This window comes from Oryctolagus cuniculus, chromosome 10, assembly GCF_964237555.1.
Source record: "Oryctolagus cuniculus chromosome 10, mOryCun1.1, whole genome shotgun sequence".
Lineage (NCBI taxonomy): Eukaryota > Metazoa > Chordata > Mammalia > Lagomorpha > Leporidae > Oryctolagus > Oryctolagus cuniculus.
Window position 1 is genome coordinate 69316226 of NC_091441.1, and position 25701 is coordinate 69341926.

The 25701-nt window shown below is 43.0% G+C and overlaps 1 protein-coding gene across 7 annotated transcripts in view; it reads right to left on the reverse strand.

The window, feature by feature from the left end:
- Positions 1–25701, reverse strand: part of SPIRE1 (spire type actin nucleation factor 1) — a 200979-nt gene that overhangs the window by 4760 nt on the left and 170518 nt on the right. For 3 of the 7 annotated variants that reach the window (XM_017343990.3, XM_017343991.2, XM_051852178.2), the window contains 8 exons: positions 25487–25659; positions 11736–11853; positions 9442–9584; positions 6360–6533; positions 2017–2154; positions 1160–1230; positions 603–630; positions 371–507 (listed from right to left, as the gene is read on the reverse strand). In XM_017343990.3, the coding sequence (XP_017199479.1) occupies positions 371–507; positions 603–630; positions 1160–1230; positions 2017–2154; positions 6360–6533; positions 9442–9584; positions 11736–11853; positions 25487–25659 (982 nt within the window). The remainder of the gene's footprint in view (positions 1–370; positions 508–602; positions 631–1159; positions 1231–2016; positions 2155–6359; positions 6534–9441; positions 9585–11735; positions 11854–25486; positions 25660–25701) is intronic. The other 4 variants (XM_008261008.3, XM_070050511.1, XR_007921864.2 and 1 more) reach the window with 3 other exon arrangements.

Consider the following 25701-nt stretch of genomic DNA (forward strand, 5'->3'; position numbering starts at 1 on the left):
TTGCAAACCATTGTAAACACAGGAGTAAAGAGATTTTCTTTCAAAACTAGGGAAGAGGAAAGAAGGATTGGACTGTTGCATGAAGGTTTTCAACTCCACTGAAAACAAAGTCTGTTATAAATACGTTTATACAACACAACAGTTATTTGTAAAGCAGAAAAAAATACACACTGTATGATTAAAGTATCCTTCAAGTAGCTAGCCATTATCCCTTGAAAAGTTATCTTTGGGATGTTTTAGAAATTTATATGCAAGTCTAAAACTGTATTAAAACCAACAGACCAATCACAACAACAAAACCCTGCGTCAGTGTTGGAAAGGTGTAGCACCTTTGACACGGGGGCTGGGGAGGCTCAAGCCACTCACTCACCTGGCGATGCTCCGGAGCGGCCGATGGTGGCCAGTGGAGGTCTTTTCTGACCTCACACAACTTTCCCCTCGTTGCAAGGCTGAAGGTCCCAGTGAAAAGATAGGAAGTGTGGAGTATGGCTTGGAGGGCAGCCGCATCTATTATCCCAAATAAAACTGAGAATGAGCAGTACTGTTAAAGAGGCAGAGTCATTAAAATTAGCATAGTTATAGTTTAACTAAGCTCAGCTTACCTTTTTGCAACACTGTGAGCACACGGGCCTGTGTACAGAATCACAAGTATTACTTGGTATGATACAATGGATACTGATGGAGTGGAATGGCTGCATGGTTGTGAATTTCTACAATAAATTGCAAAAACTCTCTGATTCTTACCAGAATGTAACAAACTGATGCAACTGTGGATTGCCAAAAAGGCTGTTAATGTGTACAATCTAACTCTGACAGAAAATCAATTTCTATCTGTTTGGAATTTTTTTGGGGGGGTCTATCCTGGGATCACATGAGTCACTTTTTTTCTCTGTTTAAACATGACATAGAATTCAATCTTGGTTATGTAAAAAAAAAATAACATGCAGAGAAGCATTTTCCAGGTTCAATACCAAATAATTGCCTGACCCAGATTTTTAAGGAAATCAATATTCCTAACCTGCGAGGGTAGTACAAGATAATACAAAAGAATCATTCATTTCTAACATCATTCTTGGGTAGAAAAATGATGAAACAATGGAAGCCATTGGTTCTGCTTTCTTTTACAGTTGATCTTTTCATCAATTACAAAGTACCTTACCTCTTACAGAACTGACAGGTGTAAGACCAAGTGAAGAAGGAAAACCTCCTGGTTCGGCAACAAAAGCAGAGCTAAAAAATACAAAGTTAGAAGGAGAAAAGAAGCATGGGGAAGAGCTGATCTCCTACCTCCCTGTGTCTAAGCAGGCTTCACACGGATACTCTGTGGAACTCAGGAATCCTGTTTTGATGTCTGCCTAGGTATGTGATGATAATTCTATTTCAAAAGGTAATAAAAGGCCAAGCTCTCAAGCATCTCACTGATGTGAGGAGGTTTTGAAAAAAATCCTTCTCTGTTGCTCAAATAGAGTTTAGTTGGAGAGCTTTTAAAAGCACGATGACTGGGACCCGAATCTGGTATACTGGTCAAGACGCCCACGTTCCACGCTGGAGTGCCTGGCTCTGCTTCTGCCTCTAACTTCCCACCATGAATACGCTGGTGGCAGTAATGAAGGCTCAAGTAGCTGAGTGGGGGACCAGGATTGTATTTTGGCTCCTGGCTTTGGCCTGACCCAGCCTCTCTGTTGCAGGCATTTGGGGACTGAACCAGTACATGGGAGACTGTCTCTCTTGTCTCTCAAATAAATAAAATGAATTAAAAAAAAAACTGACTAAATACAGTTTTACAAATAAATACTATTATTTTTATGTTATTTTTAAACCTTCCACAGATTTTGATCTCTAGAGTCAGGGAAAAAAAATAAACCTCTTGTGAGGCGGAACTGGGATAACCATGTCAGACTCCAAACATCTTCCTTCCCAAGCTCCCCTCATGCCCTGTCCCTTCTGGCTATGAGCGCACATCTGGGACTGGCCATTCTTCTAGCATGCTGCTCAGTTAACGTTAAACGGCTCTACCTTTCCTTTTTTCAGGGCGGTGTAGACATCTTTATACTGTTGGTATTTCTCCAGCTCTGCCTTCACCAGGACCTGCCGAATATGCATCACTTCCTCCACAGTAAGAGCGAGGCATTCCACTGGGTAGCAGAATTCCTCCTGAAATTCAAAATGCCACATGAGTAAGACACTCCCGCCCCCACTGTGGAACTGCAGAATTTCCCTTCGGCTCACTTGGTTAGTAGATTCAAAGAAAAGAGGTTTCCCGTGATCACTGGGCTAGAGCCGGCTCCCTCTGGGGACCACATCATTTGTAATCACACTGAAGCTACTGAAGGCAGAAAACTTCTGGGGACCATGTGGATCTGCAGCCTTTCGAAATTTCCAATAAATGAAGTTCCTTGTGTTTGTTCAAATACTTTGCCTCAAGTAACTCTATTCCATTAAGCAAAGCTATGTATCTAGATATCTTCAAAAATTTTTGTTGCTCTAAACCAAGTTATTTAAGTTTTCTCCTATGATTATGCAAATATATTACTTGGTATTCTATTGTATACTGTATTTTAATAGATAAAACAGCAAATCTACAATTCTGGTCCTGTTTTAAAAACTAGTTTGTGGTACCCAGAATAGCCCAAAGAAGGTGGTTAGTAATGTATACCGACAAGCATTATTTAATGATCAGTTACATCAGCACCCTTTAAAAAGTCCTCCTGGAAAGGCTATGGGAAAGATCTGTAGCCTAAGGCAATCTCTGCAGGCTGCCCGCAGCTCCCTGAATTTCTGCTGTTACTTTCAACAACTGCTGAATGTACAGTCAGCATTGGGAAGCTGTGGAGAAACTCAGAAGAATTTAATAATAAATATTTATATTGGCTGTCTTATGTTAATGGCTTCTCTAAAAACAGCTGCAAAAGATGTTGATGTAACTGATCCCACTGAGTAAGAGCCTCAGGCCCATCCGCTCCCCATCCGGCCACACTTGATTGGAGGATCTAAGAGAAAGACAGAACAGTCTTGTGCATTTGGACCCTGCCAGGCTTCAAGGGGCCATTGTGGTGCAGTGACACTGAAACTGAATGTTCTCAGCACAAACACATTATAATTCACTCCCCCACACACACAATAGCATTGCTCACAGGCATTCGGGACTGGATGCAAACAAGCCAAATGGGAAAGCACATGACTGTGAATGTAGACAGTTTATGGAGTTTTAACATTCAGTTCTGTCTTTCAGTCAGAAAAAAAAAAAAAAAAAAAACAAAATCTAGGTTGCAAATTTGGCAAACATTAGCATTTACTAAAAAATCTAGTTTGAAGAACTGCTTTTTACTGAAAATCAATACAAAGTCATCTCTCTTTAAGCTAACTTAAGGAACATTAAATTTGCTTAAACATGCTTTGGGAAAAAAAAATCCTACAACCATATTTGTAATACAAGAGCTTTTTAGTATTTGGAGGGCAGGGGATGGTTTGTTCTGAAAGGTTGCAGAATTTGCTCTAAGATTCCCAAAATACTCATTAAAAAAAAATCACCCATCACACAATATCCTCTTTCAATGGGAACAGCTTTCAAAGATGAGAGGATTAAATTGGCACGTTCAGTGTCTGCTCTGTTTTGCTCCATCCTGAGAAAAGAGAGTAGTGTCAAGTGGGAACAATGAACTGCCTCTCTGAAGGTTAGGCCATTAAAACTAAGTACTGGGGCCAGCGTTGTGGTGCAGTGGGTTAAGCTGCTGCATGTGATGCCAGCATCTCATGAGTGCCAGTTCAAGTCCTGCCTGCTCCACATCTGATCCAGTTCCCTGCTAATGTGCCTAAAAAGCAGTTGAAGATGGCCAAAATGCTTGGGGAGACCTGGATGGAGTTCCAGGCTCCAGGCTTCAGCCTGGCCAAGCCCTGGCTGTTGTGGCCATCTGGGGAGTGAACCAGCAGATGGAAGCTGTCTCTCTGTAACTCTGCCTTTCATATAAATAAATCTTTAAAAACAACAAAAATGGCAACTGAGTACTAAGGAAGGAGTGGTGGCTGAATGATAGCTCCACTTTCACATGTTTCAAAGCAGTTTTCCTAGGATCATTTTTATTTATCAGTGATGGATGTGATTATGACACATTTTCCGATGGCTTAACTATGTGATAAAACTGCTAAGCTGCAATAAAACAGTGTATGCATCTAGCAAATAACCAGATATTTGCTGCTGGATTTGTTATCTAGCAAATAACCAGGTAAACAGACTTGTTCTTGTACTTGCCAGGAAGGTATCATATAGTGCCAGTTTCAGTAATTTTGCTACTGGGATACCTGGGTTGGTAAACATCTCAGGGAGACAATAATTGTTCTTTATTTGTGGGGATTTACTAGCACACATAATCAACCTGACAGCTTGAGCTCCCCTCTTCAGTCTCAAGTCACAGAAGCCCTTAGTCAAGCATACTTCCTCCAACTTCCTGCTTTGAACAATATGCAAATCAAGTGCTTCAGAGGATGCAGTAAGAGATCCTGGGTTTTTGTTTTCTTATGCTTTTTCCACATTAAAATTTACTAAAGGTCTAAAGGAGGCTACTGAAATTGAAAAAATTCAGTTTTAGTGTGTTTTGAGGTTTTAAAAATTATTTTAACTGTACAAATTTATGCGGTGTTATATGCCTATACATATATTTTTAAATTTAAAAAATACTTTGGGTTAGTAAAATAATTTCCATCAGGTCAAATGCTAATGTTTTAATTCTAGAGCTTTCCCAAGGACAACAAAACTTTAATGCAACATGAAAAAAATGACAAATAGTTGCTATGGATTAGTTTTTCCCCCTCAAATAACAAAAAGATTAATTCAACATCCCCAAAGCCAAACTAAGCTTCAGCTGTTCTTGTGGAGCTACCAGCACTCTGAAAGATACAGAGACGCAGGCTTCTGATGGTGGGGGAGTCTTGTGTACAGGGTAAGAGTTTCTAATAAACGAGAGAGAGGCAAATTTAAATAAAAACTATTAAGTTTAATTAAGCCTTAAAACTCAAAGTGAATCCTTTGTTGGTCTGAAGTAGTATGTGGCCTTGGTGTGTAGATACCACACCTCTATTTGGGGAGGATCCATAACAAAATGCGGCAGGTGGCTGGCGCCGTGGCTCAATAGACTAATCCTCCACCTGCGGCGCCAGCACACTGGGTTCTAGTCCCGGTCGGGGCGCCGGATTCTGTCCCGGTTGCCCCTCTTCCAGACCAGCTCTCTGCTATGGCCCGGGAGTGCAGTGGATGATGGCCCAAGTCCTTGGGCCCTGCACCCTATGGGAGACCAGGAGAAGCACCTGGCTCCTGCCTTCGGATCAGCCCGGTGCGCCGGCCACAGCGTGCCTGCCGCGGCGGCCATTGGAGGGTGAACCAACGGCAAAGGAAGACCTTTCTCTCTGTCTCTCTCTCTCACTGCCCACTCTGCCTGTCAAAAAAAAAAAAAAAAAAAAAAAAAAAATGCAGGTCTTCAGGTGTCACAGTAGGAGTGACAGGGTTAAAAGGCACACCCCTGCACCTGAGCAGGTGCTGTCCGAAGGGCAGGTCTAAACTGGGAAAAAGGTCAGAGACTGACCCCATATTTCATGACAATTTCATTGGCATCTGGACTCCTTTCTATACTAAGATGGGTAATGAGGATGAATAACACAGAAGCTGCCGCTGAGTCATCTGTTAGGGACCCTGAGAGCCACACTGGACCAGAGGGGCTTCAATGTGGTCCCAGGGCTTTTTATTTCACTCAAAAAATGTGAAGGTTCAAATAGTAGTAAAATATATTATTCTGTGCAAAGATCTCTAAAAAGAAAATACACAATTATTTTAAATAACCACATCAATAAAAAGAAAGATTAAATTTTCTCCTCCCAGAGAAGCAACACCCTGACCACCATAGGCAGCTTTATGACATGCTGGGAACAGACAGGTTTCTGGCCCCAGGAGGCCATCCTTTGGGTACGTGGCCCTCAGAGCTTGGTTACATGGCAGGAGCTACTCTGTCAGCTGAATGAGCAAGTGATCGCTCTTCTGATGGCAGGGGAGGCCCAGAAGAAAGCATGCTCTGGCTCTCAGGAGGACCTCCTGCACCACCCTGATGACAACGAGGTCACTCAAATAGACAAACACCCATGGGACATCTAATCTGATGCTGCATTTTGAGTTTGTTGTCCTTTCAAAGTCATTTCCCCCTCAACTGAGATCATAGCGAGATCTATACATCCTACACAAGATTGGAATCAACAATCAGAAGCAAAGTGCCCATCTAAGCTGTTAATTCTCGCAGAATGCAATAGCTGAAGTATCACTGTCAAAGAGATACAGAGAGTAAAATAATTCCCAGAACCAGCAGAAAGAGGCCAACCTTTGAGGATTTCCACCTGCTGGTAAAAGCTCTCTCACACAGATAATACATAGCCCCTGCTACCCCAACCATGGCTGCTTCAAAAGGATGAGAGCTGAGCAGAGAAGCTGCTTGTATGGTAGAAAAAAGTGGTCGGAAAGGCGTCCTGGGCCATACACTGGTTATCCTAGGAACCTGAACAATAGATAAGGGAAAAAGAAAATGGCAGGAGAAAAGAAAAGGAGAAAATAACGCTGAACATGAGTGACCTACAAATACTAATTACAGAAATGAAAGAAAAACCAAACAAAATAGAAAACCCCACAAGGATGGTAATGGTCCACACCATGTCTGCATCTGTACATCTAACTCAGAAACCGAATCCCAAAGTCATGCCTAGAGATTGTACAGTTCCCACAGCAAAGACAGATTTCGCATTTCTCTAGCTTGGGGGCCCTTTGAACGTTCTGAGTCCCCTAAATGGTGCTGCTGGGCTAAGGGACAGAGGTAACCGCCTCCAGTGTCTGAGAAAACACAAGGATACCAGGGGGTCTTCAAAAAGTTCATGGGAAATTCATAGTGTGAAAAAACTATGAATAGATTTCAAAATTTCAATGCACCAAAAGTAAATTTATCTTTTAAATCCATTTTCTCATAAACTTTCTAAGTCCCCTAGTATACACCAAGGAACTGTTTGCTTCTGTCTCTGTAAAAGTACTTTCTGACAGCCTGCCTTTCACCTAGAGGGGCAGTCACCCCCAGTCACTTCACCAGGTGATGAAAAAAGTTACACTTCAGACATACTAAGGAAAGGGAGGGCAATAGAGTCAAATACAAAATGATTTCTTGCTTAATAAAATTAAACTAAAATTCCAAATTAATTACCATACTTGTAAAATCAATGCTTACCAAGCTAGAGGGCACTACTACCCACGTTTGATATCTATGGATTCCCACGCCACTGGCAAGGACAGTAGCTGCACAGCTGGATGTTCATGTTTGTCTCAGCTGGCGCCAGAAGGCACTGGGTGAGGGCCACCCTGCACCTCTCCATGGTCTCTGCTCCCTTCCCTCAGCCTGAGCTCCACCTAGGTGAACCCAGCTCTCCCACTGCCTGTTCACAGGGACCCTTCCAACTAACTGCAGTTAGTTTTTCTTGCTCTCCTCCCTCTTCTACAAAATACAGGCTCACAGTCTGACCAAGATTTGCCAGATCTCTTGGTCTCTGGTGTGGGCTGAAGGTCTTGGCATAACCTCTATTATTAGCTAACATAACACTATGGTCGATGGTTCCTTTACACTGATAATTTTTATGTTTAATTTAATCTTACCTCAATAATTATATTATATGACCATAAGGACCAGATACATCAGTGAAATGATACACTAGTTTCTAGGAAAAGTTGGATAAAGAGAAGAATAACCTAATTACTGGACTTAGGAAATAGATCACCAATGAGCTCCCTCTTATATATTTCTAAGATGAGACAATAAACACAGATTATGATAAAGCAACAACTTATTCACTTAACAAAAGTCTTTTGATGTTAAAGTTCAAAACTACACAGAGCTGGTCAGAGTTATGTTTTTCTGTTGGTAAACCACTGCCAAGGCAATACTCCTATTTCATCAAAATAGCATTTTTTTTCCAGTGGATATCTGGGGGTTAGATGAATCTTATTAGGAATGGTCAAAAAATCATTAGCTCTTAAATAATGCTATTTTGAAACAGACATGACTGATCAAGTGTTAACCCTTTTTAAGATTTATTTTATTTATTTGAAAGACAGAGTTACAGAGAGATGTAGACAGAGAGAGAGGTCTTGCATCCGCTGGTTCACTCCCCAGATGGCTGCAATGGCCAGAACTGCACTGATCTGAAGCCAGGAGCCAGGAGCCTCCTCCAGGTCTCCCATGTGGGTGCAAGGGCCCAAGGACTTGGGCAATCTTCCACTGCTTTCCCAGGCCATAGCAGAGAGCTGGATAGGAAGTAGAGTAGCCGGGACTAGAACTGGTGCCCATATGGGATGCTGGCACTTCAGGCCAGGGCTTCAACCCATTGCACCACATTGCCAGCCCCCAAATGTCAACCCTTTAAATTCCATTCAAACTCCCTGTGTTGGGGCTGGTGTTGTGGAGAGGCAATTAAATCACCACTTGTAATGCCAGCATTCCATATTCCAGTGTTGGTTTGAGTCCCAGCTGCTCCATTTCTGATCCTGTTTCCTGTAAAGGCACCTGGGAAGACAGCGGATAATGGCCCAAGTACTTGAGCCCTTGCTACCCATATAGGGAGATCTGGATGCAGTTCCTGGCTTTTGGCTTTGGCCTGGCCCAGCCCTGGCTGTTGCAGCCATTTGGGGAGTGAATCAGAGGATGGAAGATCTCTTTCTCTGTCTTTCCCTCTTTTCCTGTTACTCTGCCTTTCAAAAAATAAGTAAGTCGTGGGGCCAGTGCTGTGGTGTAGCAGGTAAAGCTCCCGCCTGCAGTGCCGGCATCCCATGTGGGCACCGGTTTGAGTCCCAGCTGCTCCACTTCCGATCCAGGTCTCTGCTATGGCCTGGGAAAGCAGTAGAAGATGGCCTGAGTTCTTGGGCCCCTGAGAACATGTGGGAGACCTGGAGGAAGCTCCTGGCTCCAGGCTTTGGATCAGCTCAGCTCCGGCCTTTGTGGCCAATTGGGGAGTGAACCAGAAGATGGAAGACCTCTTTCTCTGTTTAACTCTGACTTTCAAATAAATAAATAAATAAATAAATCTATCTATCTATCTATCCTATCTATCTATCTATCTTTTAAAAACATAAGTCTTTAGAAAAACACCAGGAAAACAAAAAACAATCCCCTCCGTGTTCACAATAACCACATTATCTCCCTTCACTGTGGCACATCTGCTGCGGCAGCATCTGAAGCTCTAACAACAAATCACAACCTAAAAAAAAGAACTTCAGCAGATCCCAGTGTTCTGCGGTTACAGCTTCTTTTCTCTATAGCTATTCTAACTTCTGGAAGTTTTATTCTCCTATCATCTTTTTAGGAAGCTAATGACTCTAGGTTTTCAAGCTGATCCTCATGTTACTGGGCAGTCTTCCTTCCCAATACTTACAAGAGAGCGGGAGCTCTGCCTGGATGGGGGCAGAAACTGCCTCACGTTGGTGGGGGTCTCCTTCTCAATGGAATGTCGTCTCTGAGGTGGCTGCCGCCTCTCTGGCTGGGGTGTTGATGATATGGGCAAGAATTTTGGAGGCTCTGCAGATGTAACCAGATAAAATTAACTCTCTTACAAAATAAAAATATTAGATTCTGAACTTTCTAACAGAATACTCTTTTGCCATTTGTGATAAACACTGCATTTGAAGATGAAATATTTACTTCAGTGGAGAGAGACTTTAAGGATGGCCATGGTAACCCTTAGAGGGAGATTCAGGATTGTTAGAGGAATATTTGGAAGACAAATTTGCTACAGAAATAGCCATCAAAAAGGAAGAATGTTCTGTCTTTTTTTTTATATTCAAGCAAACCCACTCATAAAAACACAGCATGAATACAGCCTCAGATAAATACTGTCCCCATATTACCTTCCATAGGATTCTGCCATTAAAGTATCAGGCATTATTTTATTTTTTTAAAGCTTTTATTTAATGAATGCAAATTTCATAGGTATAACTTTAGGAATATAGCGGTTCTTCCTCCCAATACTCGCCCTCCCACCCCCACTCCCATCCTACCTCCTACTACCTCTCCCATCCCATTCTTCATTAAGATTCATTTTAAAATTAACTTTATATTCAGAAGACCAACATTATACTAAGTAAAGATTTCAACAGTTTGCACCCCACCCCCCCACACAATGTATTAAGTACTGTTTGAGAACAAGTTTTGCAGGTAATTCTCATAGTACAACTCATTAAGGACAGAGGTCCTACATGGGGAGTAAGTGCACAGTGACTTTTGTTGTTAATTTAACAATTAACACTCTTATGTATGATGTCAGTGATCGCCTGAGGCTCTTGCCATGAACTGCTAAGGCTTTGGAAGCCTTTTGAGTCCACAGACTCCGTCAGTATTTAGACAGGGCCATAAGCGAAGTGGAAGTTCTCTCCTCCCTTCAGAGAAAGGAACATCCTTCTTTGATGGCCCCTTCCTTCCACTGGGGTCTCACCCACAGAGATCCTTTCTTTTCTCTCTCTCTCCCCTTTCCTTTCCGTGCCCAGGAATCATTTTAAAAACATGCAAAAATATGTATTCTGTGTGACAAAAGAGATCCCTAAATCATACTAAAATTTTCAAGTATACCCTCCTTTTACATTCTCTTAAAGATAAAATAAGGAAGCTCTTCTTTAGATATGCTTATCAAGACATTTTGTCCTTAGATTTAAATTAACCTAAATTTAAATTGGAAAAAAACAGGTTTAGTGTTCATGGTAGTATTATACTACTGTTCTCCTCTGTGGAGTAATATTTTGGGATAGTATTTCAAAGGAGAATGTTTTAGTGTCTGAATGGTTCTAGATTCACATGTTGAAAACATAACAACACTAGAAATAAATTATGCTATCAGCATGCTACTGTTATTGAGCACTTCCTCCTACTCCATCTGTAAAGGCTGCTTCAAGGTTGTGGGTGAGGAAAGCAAGAGTCGACACAAAGTCGAATACGGTCCCTCTGTCTGGAGTGTCCCATCAGGAGAAATCGCTACAGGAAAACCAAGAACCTAATTTCCGCAGTCTAAAAAGGATACAGAAACCCATTATGTGATTTAATTGGGATCCTAGAATATAAAATGAGCCTTGCCAATTATTAACCAATTCCAGCTTCTACTGTTCTTGACACAATCTATTTAAGTAATCAGAATGCCATTTAAAGAATTTTAATCATTAAAACCTGTGCAAAAAAAGTGTTCAAAGAATATCTCAATACCTAATTTTTAATCCTCATAATGACCTTATGAATGAAAAAGAGGTACTTTTAAAGTTCTTTAGAATTTCCTTTAGATGTGTTCATCACCTACTTTTGTATATGAGGTATGGGGAGGGGTGTGGCAGTAACAGATTGTCATAGCAAAAATATGGTTTCTAGGGCTTTTGGCTTAAATTTAGACAATGATGTAGTTACCATTAAAAATACACACATGCACACAGTTGACCTATTTCCGTAACTATTATATATAAACACAAATGTTCCTGATTCACCATAAATTAAGAGCCTGAGGCCGGTTACAAGCTTAGCTGTACCTTTTGACTGCTCCCTAGGAAAATAACTCTCTAGTTACAGCTGACCAGTGAGACATGAGGGTTATTTCTACCCGAAAAGACCACAGGGAACTCTGGGCTCCCTGTTCCAGGTCAAGCAAGTTTTACGAGGTGTCTGACTCCAGTTCTTTGGAGCACGAATACTTACTCTTCCTCGGGCACACAGCCCCGGCTGCCAGCTCCTCAGGGATGGGGGGAGACACACCACTGCTGCTGCTGCTGCTACTGCTGCTGCTGCTGCCGGCCAACTTGGGCAGAGTGTCCTCCTGAGACAGGCACGGTGGAGAAAGATAGGTACAGTTTCTTAGACGTCAGAGCTCTCATGCTACTTAGTCACATCTTACTATTAAATAGTTATTTTAACAAGAGGCATCGAATTATAATGTCAAATGTTCAAGGCATGTAAAAGAGAAATTAGAAGGGGTCAAGGTAGAAGGAGTGGGTTTGTGTGCTGGCTTTGCCCTTTCACAGGGTGAAGTGAGTAAGGCTCTTGTCTTAGTTTCATCTGTAAAAGGGTACTGAATACCACTGTCTACAGGGTTATGGCAGGGGTGAGATGAGGCAATGCACTCAAAAGGCTTCACACATTACCTAGCACACAAGAAATGGGGCTTAATATTAGTATTAGGGGAATACTAAATACATTTGTAAAAGCAAAAGACTGACCCATGAGGGCAGATGCTGGGTCTATCTTGTTACTTGCTGTATACCTAGCAGCAAATTCAACATTTATTTTAATCAGGTATTTCTGGAATGAATGAATAAAAATAAACATGAGGTAGCTGGTGCCATGGCTCACTTGGCTAATCCTCCGCCTGCCGCGCCGGCATCCCATATGGGGACCGGGTTCTAGTCCTGGTTGCTCCTCTTCCAGTCCAGCTCTCTGCTGTGGCCTGGGAAAGCAGTGGAGGATGGCACAAGTGCTTGGGCCCCTGCCACCCAATGTGGGAGACCAGGAAGAAGCACCTGGCTCCTGACTTCGGATCGGTACAGTGCTGGTCGTGGCGGCCATTTGGGGAGTGAACCAATGGAAGGAAGACCTTTCTATCTGTCTCTCTCACTGTCTATAACTCTACCTGTCAAAATAAAAAAAAAAAAAACACATTAAGTGTCTACAAAAATGTCTATATTGTGTAAAATAAAATCTAAATTTTCATTGCCAGTTCTGAGAAGAGATCCAAATTTTTTTTTTCAATTAAAATGAGGTACATGGCCGGCGCCGCGGCTCACTAGGCCAATCCTCCGCCTTGCGGAGCCGGCACACCGGGTTCTAGTCCCGGTCGGGGAGCCGGATTCTGTCCCAGTTGCCCCTCTTCCAGGCCAGCTCTCTGCTATGGCCTGGGAGTGCAGTGGAGGATGGCCCAAGTCCTTGGGCCCTGCACCCCATGGGAGACCAGGATAAGTACCCGGCTCCTGCCATCGGATCAGCGCGGTGTGCCGGCTGCAGTGTGCCTGCCATGGCGGCCATTGGAAGGTGAACCAACAGCAAAGGAAGACCTTTCTCTCTGTCTCTGTCTCTCACTGTCCACTCTGCCTGTCAAAAAAAAAAAAAAAAAAAAAGAGGTACATTATTTATTTACAAAATATTTACTATCTACTATGTAGCAGAGGATTAACTAAAGACAACTAATTTCTACTTGAATATCTATAGAATACTACTAAACAGTTTTAAAAACAGAAAGGAGAAAAGTAGAAAAATATGTTCATCTATAAATATGTGAGATAGTGAAAGTTCCCTTTGACCTTCTTAACTAAGGTGCCAGAAAGAATTTGCCATTCACTAAAAACTGGCCTCATCTAATTAATTTTAAACAAGTCACAATATAGAGGATGAGGTTCAAGAATAAGAGAAGGTGCCAGCCTAGTGGTACACTGAGTTAAGCTGCCCTTGTGACAATGGCATTTCATAGTGGAGTGCCAATTCAAGTCCCAGCTGCTCTGTTATGGATCCAGCTCTTTGTTAATGTGCCTGGGAAAGCAGTGGATAATGGCCCAAGTGCTTGGGCCCTCGCTACCCATATGGGAGATCTCAATGGAGTTCCAGGCTCCTGGCTTCAGCCTGAAGCAACCCCAGTCATTGTAACCATTAGTCGAGTGAACAAGCAGATGGAAGTTCTTTCTCTTATTACTCTACCCTTTAAATAAATAAATAAATCTTAAAAAACAACAACAACAACAAGAAAAGTATATAGTGACTTTTGTACTCTCAGAAGTTAGCACAAAGAACAAATCATACAATTCAAGCACAGCCAATATCCCCAGTCATACAACTCCAAAAAAGCTAACGAGCAATTTTCTCCTGCTTATGGAAAGTCACAAGAAAAGGAAATAAGAACCAAGAATATCTCTTGGAAAAAAAGGAGTCATACACAGTACTTGCAGACCCTAAGACAGGAGAAACCAACCCTGCCTCAAACTTCAGCCTACTTTCCCCAAGAACAATTTTTAATCTAATTTTATGTTGTTACTTCTGCTGTTAAGGAGAGCTCATGTTTCTATTTGCACAGATGGAACCTAGTTGTGAAGATTCTGTATAATGAAAGTATCATCATACTTAGTGAGAAAACTATCTCTGAGAAAAAAATGGCTCTAAAAATAACGAAATCAGTCAGAATAAAGTCCTTTTAAAGCAGATGAAGAAGATCCAAAACTTTTTGAGTACAAATGTAAGAATCTGAGAAAACAGAGATGAGGGCTTGGAGAGGCGGAGCCGGCAGGTGGCTGTGTGGCCTGCTCACCGTACACCAGTGTCTACCAGCATACTTCTGACAGCATGCACAATGTGCTGCTCATGCTGGAATTCACGGCCTTTTTATGTACATGTTGACCTCCAAAACGGGGACAGCCAGGGAGGGAAGCTCCTCTGGAACGGGGCTTTCCTCTTCTTCCTACCTTACTTCCCAGTTCAGTCCCATAAAACCAGAGGCAGATTCTCCACCACTTTAAAATGACCATTCAATGCTTGAGAGTCTGAAAATCCCTCAAAGAAGTAAAATAACCTAATCAGAAGGCTGTGCCCCAGTGAGCCAGCTCCACGTTAGTAAGTCAGAAGGGCTTGAGTGCGTGACAACATTCTGAACAGCCTTCTTCATCTAGAAAATGAGCAGTTTGGATGAAACACCCTCCACAGCCCTTTACAGGCCAACACCGTACATTGAAAGTATCTTTTCTGAATTACTCCTTTCAAAGAAACACTTAAAACTCTGCAGATATAATTCTAGGGGAATTAAAATTTTAGTTTAGGTGAATTTAAAAGTAGCGTTCTGATTTTCATCCAACAACACTGAATACTTTTGTTTCACTTGTGTAGATACAACTGAGGTAAAGAGAGGGACACATTCAAAGAAATAGAGTTTTAGTGCTTAGAAGTTGCATTCTCTATTTTAAAAGCATACACTCAAGATGGAAAAGAAACACAATATGCTTTTGCAAAGAGGAAATAACTCAGGTTTGGCATTAGAATCTGATGTACTTTGACATAATGGAAAGACAAGATGCTGAAACATTATAGGTATAAAGCAGAATTCATGTTTAAAATTGTAACACAGGAGTTGCTGATGGCCCTTTGAAGTTCCCTGCATTGCATGACCAGGAACTGTACCTAATTTTCTAACTGCTTGAAAAAGCCATCTTCTTTAGGATTAGTTCCTGTCCCAGAAGAGTAACAGAAGCACCCAGAAGGAGCACCAGGGGACTTTTAGAGGTCAGAGCTGAGAGGTATGCACACGTGTGTTCCACTCTGTCTGAGGATCCAGATGAATGAGTCTCTGCGATTTCTAGAACATCAGTCTCTTCTACTGCCTGGCATGGTGTCCAAAATCTGCTTGCTTTTGTTGTGTAATCCCAAAGACTCACCTCTGACACTCACCAGGTTAGGTCTTCTAGTTCAGAACTGTGGCTTCAGGAGAGCCTCCTGCACTGTGCTTTGCTCCCAGGGTAGCACTGTCACCGCTGCTGCCAGAACCCTCTCAAGAGGCCAGTCAGGACACCTAGCTCACTTAACAGGAATGGAAACTTGACTTTTCCTTAAAAGCAGCCTGGAGAGGGCTCAGATACAGTTCTTTTGCTTAGCTTTTCTACTGAAAGTTTTCATATGGCTAGAATCAAAACTAATCTTTCATTAAAAAATAGTACCTGAGATGGGCCAGTAGAAGTTTTAAAATATAAGCCAGAAACAGCAAAGCTAGATTTCTCAGAACTGGAAGGGGGAGTAATGGAACAAGGGCTCATGTGGGAGGTCTAACTTTACAGGGATTCTGCCACCAAAGTGCTGTATGGCTTTTCTAATTTGGTCTCTCCTTTGTTAGGGGTTCAGTTTTCTCACTAAAAAGTAATGCTGTTGAACAAAATTTCTAAGGCTCCTTCTGGTTTAAAAAACTTTTTGAAGCATTCTTCTATACAAGGGTACTTCAGCTTCTTGCTAATGCAGTCCCTGGGTTATGACAGAGATGACTCAGGAGTTGGAGCTCTGCCAACCACATGGGACAAGTGGACTGAGTTCTCAATTCCTGGCTTCAGTTTCAGCTCAGCTCTGGCCATTGTTGGCATCTGGGTAGTGACCCAGTGGATGGATGCTTGCTCTCTATGAATATCTATGGGTCATTCTATGTCTCTCAAAAAAATGTTTATTTTGGTGCAAAAACATTTTAAATTCAGGGGCAGGCATTGTGGCATAGCAAGTTAAGCCACTGCTTGAGATGCCCACACCCCGTATCAGAGCGCTGGCTCAAATTTCAGCTACTCTGCTTCTGATCCAGCTCCCTGGTAATGCGCCTCAGAAGCAGCAATGGTGATAAAGTACTTGAGTCCCTTTCTCCCATGTGGGAGACACTGATGGAGTTCTTAGCTGTTTGTTTCAACTTGGCCCAGCTCTGGCTTTTGTGGCCATTGGGAGAGAACCAGCAGATGGCAGATCTCTATCTGTCTCAGTTTCTCTTTCAAATACATAAATCTGAAAAATAATTTGAAATCTGTATGTATGAGCGGTCTTGAAAAAACAATCATGAAAATATGTATTATGAAACATATGCCTAGATTTCAAACATTTTTGCATCAAAATAAACTTACCCTTTAATTCTATTTTTCCATGAACAGTTTGAAATATCCTCCTACTGCTAGATGGAACACTAGCAAGTTCATGAGATACACAGCCTTTGGAGTTAACATTTGGGATTTAAATCTATCATTTACTAAGTCTTTGACTTTAGACAATTGTTCTATGTGTCCGCTTATCTTTTAAGGATCATATCTACCTACTAGGATCTTTGTAGAGACTAATTTATAAAGTCTAGCACAAAGTTCAATAAAAAAGCAATTATAGCTTAAAGGGACTTGACAATATGTATTAACTGTAAAAATACTTTCATCTAGCAAATGCAGTTCCAGAAATATCCTGAGGAACAATTCAAAGCAAAATGTAGAATAGGGATATTCATAAAAATATTGTTACTGGTAATAGTAGAAAACTAGAACCAACCTAAATATTCAAAAATAGGGGACTGAGGGGAAGGCACCTGGCACAGTAGAGAAGATGTCACTTGGGGTGTTTGTATCCCACATGTGAGTACCTGATCTGAGTCCTGGCTCCCTCACTTCTGATCCTCCTTCCTGCTGATGTGTACTCTGGGAGGTGGCAGATGATGGCTCAAGTACATGGGTCCCTGCCACCCATGTGGAGATCAAGATGGAGGTCCAGGATCCTGTATTCAGCCTAGCCCAGTTCTGGCTATTGTGGGCACTGGGGGAATGAACTAGCGGAGGAATGATCTGTCTGTCTCTGTGTCTTTCTTTCAAATAAAGTGAATATAAACATATTTTTTAAATAAAAAAATTGGGAATTTGGTGAACAAATTATGATGGAATACCACATAGATTTTTAAGAAGATTTATTTTTTATTTATTTGAAAGGCAGAATTACAGAGAGAGGGAGAGACAGAGAGAGATCTTCCATCTGCTGGTTCATTCCCCAAATGGCTGCAATGCCTGGGCCAGACCAAAGCCAGGAGCCAGGAACCAGGAATTTCTTCCAGTTTCCCATTTAGGTCCAGGGACCCAAGTACTTGGGTCATCTTCCACTGCTTTCCCAGGCCATTAGCAGGGAGCTGGATCAGAAGTGGAAGAGCTGGGACTCAGGTGTCACAGGTGGTGGCTTTACCCACTATGTCACAATGCCAGCCTGACCACCACCACACAGATATTCGATATCATGTTGGGAAAGTGCATTTAACCAGATGGAAAAATGCTCATGATATTTTGTTAAGTAAAAATGTGGGTTAGTTCTAGTTCTGGCTAATTGGCCAATGCCAATGGGTCAGTATCAGGGGCCAATTTAACATCTAGAAACATTCAAAAGACATCAATTCCAACATGCAGTTAATGTTTATTATAACTGTAGATTTAAATGTCCAAAGAAGCCATAGGGTAAGCCGGTGAGAAAAAAATCAACTTGCTATTATTGTAACTGGAGTCAGTACTTCACAGAAAGGAAAAAAAATGCATTTTCTTATTAAACCAAAATATTTGGGCATTAAGAAAATTAAAAAGCAAGTCAGTATATCATAATTGAGCTGAAATTAATAATGTAACTAATTCACTAATATTCTGTTTCATAAGATATTTGATCTATAATAAGACTGATCACTAAAATGTTTTTTGTAAAATTTTATATATAAGTTTAGGTTAAAATTCAAGGCAGTAATGAATAATACAAAATTTCTAGTGAATCAATGTCATCAAATGAAAACTACAAATGAGCACAGGTGATATCCTGGAATGGTGGAAGCTTTATCTTAGAATATAAATTCTTCACAGAAAAGAGATTGAGATCATACAGCAGATACGTTGTTGGCTGGAAGGCTTTTCTTAAAATGTTAAAAAAAAAAATCACCTGTGCTGGAATGAGTCTGGTAAGATACTGGGAGAAGCTTACACATTCATGATAATGTGTTCTGTCTCAGGAGTGAAGGGTGCTCTGTTTGCAGTTGGAAATGTCACTGCTTCTTCCCCAAGAAGAGATTCTGGTGTCTCTTTCAATCAATTGTTTCAAGGGCTTCAGTACAGAGGCTGAGCACAAAGGATGGTGAAGGGCAGGACAAGCAGGCAGACTCTCTGGCTGAGTTCTGTCACTATACTTCCTCTCACAGGGGGAAAAGGAATTTCACATTGCTCTGTGAGGTCTACAGATGGGTAGAGTGGGGTGGGGAAAGGCTCTAGTCCCCACTTGCTCTTGGGGACTTACATTGTACTTCTCTGTAAATGTGGTGTGAAGACCAAATTTTGGCACTTAAAAAAAAAAATGTATGGGGGGGGGGCAGTGTTGTGGCTCAGTGGGATAAGTCGCAGTCTGATTCCGGCATCCCATATCTGATCATTGGTTTGAGACCTGGCTGCTCTGCTTCCAATCCAGCTCCCTAACATGCCTGGGAAAGCACAGAAGATGGCCCAAGTTGGTCCCCTGCACCCACGTGGGAGACTGTTGAGGTCATCTGAGGAGTGAACCGGTGGGATAGAAGAAATCTCTTTCTCTTCTTTTAAATAAATAAAACAAATCTTTATTTAAAAAAAAAATTGGGAGCCATTCCTTAAATGAGAGGCAAGAAGGAAAAATGGGGAAGTAGGTGATAAAATTGAAAAGGAAGAAAAAGAATAAGATCAGCCTTTTCTGAGTCATAATTCCACCCCCTCCCAATTTGGTCTCTGCTGTTCTCCTCAGCCTCGAGTCTTGATTTGGTTTTTGCACAAGTGCCACCTGGGCCCAAGTTCTCTAGGTGAGTCAGAAGAGCCACCAGATGCCGACATGGAGTCAGGAAGAGATCTGAGGAAGGCTGTACCTCTCTACCCCAGGTAAGGCTGGGCTAGAAGTAAGTGAGCATGCTGTATCAGTTATCAGTTAAGGCTCACAACACACAGTGAAACAGAAAGCCCTCTGCTCCTGTGTTACACTCCCCTAAGTAGAACACCAAAAGTCCTACCTCTGCCAGCTATCCTGGCATCTGTGGTGTTCATTCCCCACTATGCCCAACCTCTGCGGCCTCTGAACTTCTCTGGTGTTTAGTCACATGCCACTAGCTAGACACTGTGTGCTCATGACACCTCTCAAGCTTCTTGGGTGTGTACCTTGTTGTTTCCTATTTAAATTATAAGCAACTGGAGGTAAAGACTATTGTGTTTGTGTTTCTACCTTTAGGACTTACTGAGGACATTCAATAACTATTTGACTGGAAACAGTGGAATGGCACTGGATAAAAAAAAGAAGTTGGTGAAAAGAATGAACAGAAGTGCTAAAGGATATGTGAAAAAAGTAGGGAACAAAAAATTACAAAATAGAAGTGAAGAAAGTCTGTAATATGATATATGATACATATATAAAATATAATATATAAACATTGTTTTTGTGGCCATTTATAAATAAGCAAATATGACTGGGGTAAATCAACCTTGGTTTAGGAATTCTTTGACATTAGGAATTAACAAAAGTAGGGAAAAGAACACCAACTCATCAACTTAGAAAAGGTGGGATTTCTCAACAATTTCTAGTTTCACACTTCTTGTGCATAAATACCAAGTTCTGGAACTGGAAGAGACATAAAGATCACGGGTTCTGGGGCTGGCGCTGTGGCGCAGCAGGTTAAAGCCCTGGCCTGAAGTGCAGGCATCCCATTTGGGTGCCGGTTCTAGCTCCTCTTCTGATCCAGCTCTCTGCTATGGCCTGGGAAAGCAGTAGAAGATGACCCAAGTCCTTGGACCCCTGCATCCATGTGGGAGACCCGGAAGAAGCTCCTGGCTTCAGATCAGCACAGCTCTGGTCATTGCAGCCATCTGGGGAGTGAACCAGTGGATGGAAGACCTCTGTCTCTACCTCTTTCTGTAGCTCTGTCTTTCAAATAAATAAAATAAATCTTAAAAAAAAAAAAAAAAGAAAGATCATAAGTCCAACTACCCTTGTGAGGCAGAAGACACACTGATGGCCGACAAGATGAAGTGCACTGTCCATGCAGCCAGAGCTGGGACCCAGGGCAGGTCCTGCATGGAGAACAGTGCTTACTAACTCACACTTTAAGAAAACCTGGTCTGCATTTCCAGGTGCTTCACATCTGTATAAATGTCAGTTAATTAACTGGCTTCACAACAGACACTCTTGTGAGTTGGCTTTAACACACAATTGATGGATAATCTGAAAGTAGCTAATGCTAATATTAATGAGAGAGTTTTAGGATGAACACAACTAATCTAATACTATTAAATTAAAGCTATGCTTCATCAACAAATTATTGAAACTTTGATTAATTCAAAGTCCAAATATGAAGCACAGCTGATTAAAAATAAAGTCTTCAGCTTACTGAATGTTAAAGTTTGCCCAGAGTCGTTTTTTTTTTTTTTTTTAATACTTATTTATTGGCTGGTGCCACAGCTCACTGGGCTGGTCCTCCGCCTGTGGCGCTAGCACCCTGGGTTCTAGTCCTGGTCGGGGTGCCGGATTCTGTCCCCGTTGCTCCTCTTCCAGGCCAGCTCTCTGCTGTGGCCCGGGAAGGCAGTGGAGGATGGCCCAAGTGCTTGGGCCCTGCACCCGCATGGGAGACTGGGAGGAGGTGCCTGGCTCCTTGCTTTGGATCGGTGCAGCGCGCCGGCCGTGGCAACCATTTGGGGGGTGAAAAAAATATTTATTTATTTGAAAGAGTTATAGAAAGACGGAGAGAAAGTGCATGCTTCCATCTGCTGGCTCACTCCTCAGATGGTCACAACTGCTTGCTAGGGTTGGACCAGGAGCTTCCTCTGAGCCTCCCACATGGGTGGAAGGGGCTCAAGCACTTGAGCCACCCTCTGCTACCCTTCACAGGCCATTAGCAGGAAGTGGAATCAGAAGTGGGGCAGCAGGGACTCAAATTGGTGCCCATATGGCATTAGGAGTCACAGGCAGCAGCTTTACCTGCCAAGCCACAATGCCAGCCCCCAGATTCAGTTTTTTTTTTTTTTTTTTTTTTTTTTGACAGGCAGAGTGGACAGTGAGAGAGAGAGACAGACAGAAAGGTCTTCCTTTGCCGTTGGTTCACCCTCCAATGGCCGCCGCGGCCGGCGCGCTGCGACCGGCGCACCGCGCTGATCCGATGGCAGGAGCCAGGAGCCAGGTGCTTTTCCTGGTCTCCCATGGGGTGCAGGGCCCAAGCACCTGGGCCATCCTCCACTGCACTCCCTGGCCACAGCAGAGGGCTGGCCTGGAAGAGGGGCAACCGGGACAGAATCCGGCGCCCCGACCGGGACTAGAACCCGGTGTACCGGCGCCGCTAGGCGGAGGATTAGCCTATTGAGCCGCGGCGCCGGCCCGCCCCCAGATTGTTTTAAAATTCTTTTTTAAAAAGGTATGTAGGGCCTGGCACTGTGGTGCAGCAGGCTGACACTGGCATCTCACACTGGAACACTGACTGGTTTGAGTCCTGGCTGCTCTGCTTTAATCCAGCTCCCTGCTAATGCTCCTGGGAAAACAGCAGAAGATGGTTCAAGTATTTGGGATCTTGCAACTCACATGGGAGACCCAGATGAAGTTCCTAGCTCTGACTCAGCCCAGCCCCAAACACTGCAGCCATTTGCGGAGTGAATCAGCCTATGGAAGATCTCTGCTTCTCTGTGTGTCACTCTGCCTTTCAAATCAAAGAAAATAAATCTTTGAGATAAATAAATGAAAAAGGAATACAAACCATTCTCATAATTACTACCTTTGATTGTTCTTGCTTATTACTTAAAACTATCACTACATTCATTGTTTTAGAGTTTATTTATTTTTTTAATTTAAAAGGCAGAACAAGAGTGAGAGTGAGAGAAAGTGAGACAGAAAATGAAAGAGACAGGGAGGCACTGAGAGAGGAGAGAGATATTTAATCTGATTGTTCTGTCTCCAAATGCCCACAACAGCCAGGCCTGGGCCAGGCCAAAGCCAGGATCCTGCAAGTCCACCCCAGACTCCTATGTGAGTGGCAGGGACTCAAACACTTGAGCCATCACCTGCTGCCTCCCAGGATGTGCATCAGCAAAAATGCTGGATCAGAAACTGAGGCAGGACTGGGATCTAGGCACTCTAACATGGGATGCAGGCACTCCAGACTATAACTTAACTTGCTGAACCACAATAAAAACATCAATTTTTTAAGTTAAAAATGAAGGAAAGAATTTGCTTATTTCTAGGCCCTTGTACAAAAATCATTCTTTATTCCTTATACAAAGATTCTCTAAATCTTCGAGATTTCTACTACCACTGACTAAGGAGCTCTGATTCACTCAGACTTAAACAGCTGGTGACAGAGGCTGGCACCGTGGCTTACTTGGTTAATCCTCCACCTGCCACGCCGGCATCCCATATGGGCGCCCGGTTTTAGTCCCGGTTGCCCCTCTTCCAGTCTGGCTCTCTGCTGTGGCCTGGGAGGGCAGTGGGGGATGACCCAAGTGCTTGGGCCCCTGCACCTGCATGGGAGATCAGGAAGAAGCACCTGGCTCCTGGCTTTGGATCGGCGCAGTGCTGGCCTTAGCGGCCATTTGGGGGGTGAATCAATGGAAGGAAGACCTTTCTCTCTCTCTCACTGTCTATAACTCTACCTGTCATTTAAAAAAAAACCAGCTGGTGACAAAGGTCAGCGGTAGAAGAAATTCAGTTCTAACGCTTCTCTTTTCAGCATCTTATTGCTTGCTCCCTGTTCTGATGACAGGTGGCTGGGTGAAACTGGCCTCCCTCTGGTTAAGAGTAGTAACAAGTCCAGCAAATCACTTCATGATCTGGGCTTTGGGTGTTAGCTTCTATCTTCACATAAAGACTCACAGAGAAGATTGCACAGGCTGAACATATATCAAAATGTAGTGCAGTCATGACTCAGGAGATGGTGGAGGAGGACCAGGATGGAGCAGAGGTGAAGGGGCTCTCCCTAGAGCCCCTGGAAGCTGCAGATCAGTGCTGGCCAACAGAATGCTGTGAGGGGACTGTCACCTGTATTGTCCTGTACGGTAGGCATTAGCCATAGGAGGTTGTGAGCACTTGAGAACTGTGACTGAGAAACTGAGTTCTTCATTTATTTAAACATATTTAAACTTAAATGGGCACATGTGGTGAGTAGCTACTGTACTGTATAATGCAGACTTCTGTCTAGACGACATGTGCTTCTTAAATTTCAACTGTTCTTATTAGTATGAATTTATTCAAATATTTGAATGTCTTCTATAGGGTGTTAGGATCTAGGAATATCATGTCAGTCTGGCATGGCCCCTCCTCTCAGGACACTTGTACTCTGGTGGGAGCCACAGAAATGAGTGGGTAACTACATGAAGTGTTAAGTGCTCTGACATTACACAGGGATGAGAGTTGTCTGGGAATCACAGAGGAGGAGTTTGGATGGGCTGGCATCTGGGAAGACTTCGCAAGAGAAGGCGAGTGAAGCGCTGACTGAGAAAGGAGAAAGAGGACATCCGAGTTGGGGAGCTCTGCAGCACGGCTAAGCTGGAGCTGAGGAGCTGTGACCTGTGTAGGAAGAAACAACAGCCTTGTGTGGCTGAGGGTAAAAGGGAGGCAGGGTGGTGTGAAGCAAGGCCTGGGTCTTAAGGCATCTCATCAGGGAACAGGAACTCCATCCCCTAAGGGATGGCAAGCCTCCTAAATGTTGTAAGCAGGAGTGACAAGGGCTCTGGTGGCGTGAAAGACAGAATTTGCGAAGAAGAGAAATCAGACAGACTGCTGATGAGACACAGTGAGAAAGACATGGACTCAATCAGTCAGTAATAAGGGGATTTATTGCTACTGTTTGAAAAACTTATGGCCGGCGCCGCGGCTCACTAGGCTAATCCTCCGTCTTGCGGTGCCGGCACACCGGGTTCTAGTCCTGGTTGGGGCACCGGATTCTGTCCCGGTTACCCCTCTTCCAGGCCAGCTCTCTGCTGTGGCCAGGGAGTGCAGAGGAGGATGGCCCAAGTCCTTGGGCCCTGCACCCCATGGGAGACCAGGATAAGTACCTGGCTCCTGCCTTCGGATAGGCGTGGTGCACCGGCCGCAGTGCGCCGGCCGTGGTGGCCATTGGAGGGTGAACCAATGGCAAAAGGAAGACCTTTCTGTCTCTCTCTCTCTCACTGTCCACTCTGTCAAAAAAAAAAAAAAAAAAAAAAAGAAAAACTTATAGTAAAACAGTTATTGGTATTGCCTGCATGGGGAATGGAGGCTGACAAGTGGCGAAGTAAAGAACAATTTCTCAGATTCCAACCTTGATGACTATGGAAAGGATGGAGCCAGCAATGAGGGCAGTGAATGGAAGACGAGAAGCTGGTGTGTGTGTATGGTGGAGAGAGAGGAGCCCAGTTTCACTGTACATGAGCTGAGGAACATGTAGCAGCCTGACACTGCAGACGGCATGAGAGAGATGGAGAACGGCAGCCTTTAGGTGGGTTTGGAAGCAGGAAGGCTCTGAGATCTTTTTTCCTCTAAAGGGCAGTTGGTGGACGACAGAACAGGGGAAAACACCTCACAGTTTTCTCTCTGGAGGCTTTTCTGTTGATATTACTATTACAGAAAGAATCTCCTAAGTATGGCTGTGTGTACATTTTAAAGGAGGAATTTATGTTTCTTGACAAGAAACATGTTTTTTTTTGTTTGTTTGTTTTTTCCTTCCCAAAACAAAGAGCAAGATCTTAAGGAACTGTAACTTTGTAACAGTTGATTTATTTTAACTCAGCTTTTAATTTAAGACTATATTGAAATTTCAATATTTATTCTACAAACTAGTCATCGCAATGGTCTTTACTAACAATAGTAAGTTACTCTGCTGGATTTCCTACTCAGTAAATCAATTTTAATCCCAACTTTATTGACTGAAACGTAGGAAGACACTAAGCAGCATGCTGTGCCAGCACCGTGGCCTCCTCGCTGGAGCTCACCTCGGAGTCGGAGCTGTCCAGTTCGGCCAGGGTTGGGGCTTTGAGGAGCTTCTTGCGTTGCACAGGCACATGCTGTGTGGCATTTAACCCATTTTCTTTTGTTTGTGACGTCAAACCTCCGTTCACTATAGATGATTCCACAACCTTCTTTGGAGATTCTGGGGTAGTTACATCTAGTAAAAGAAAAACAAAATCTTACCTTTTCTAGAACTAAG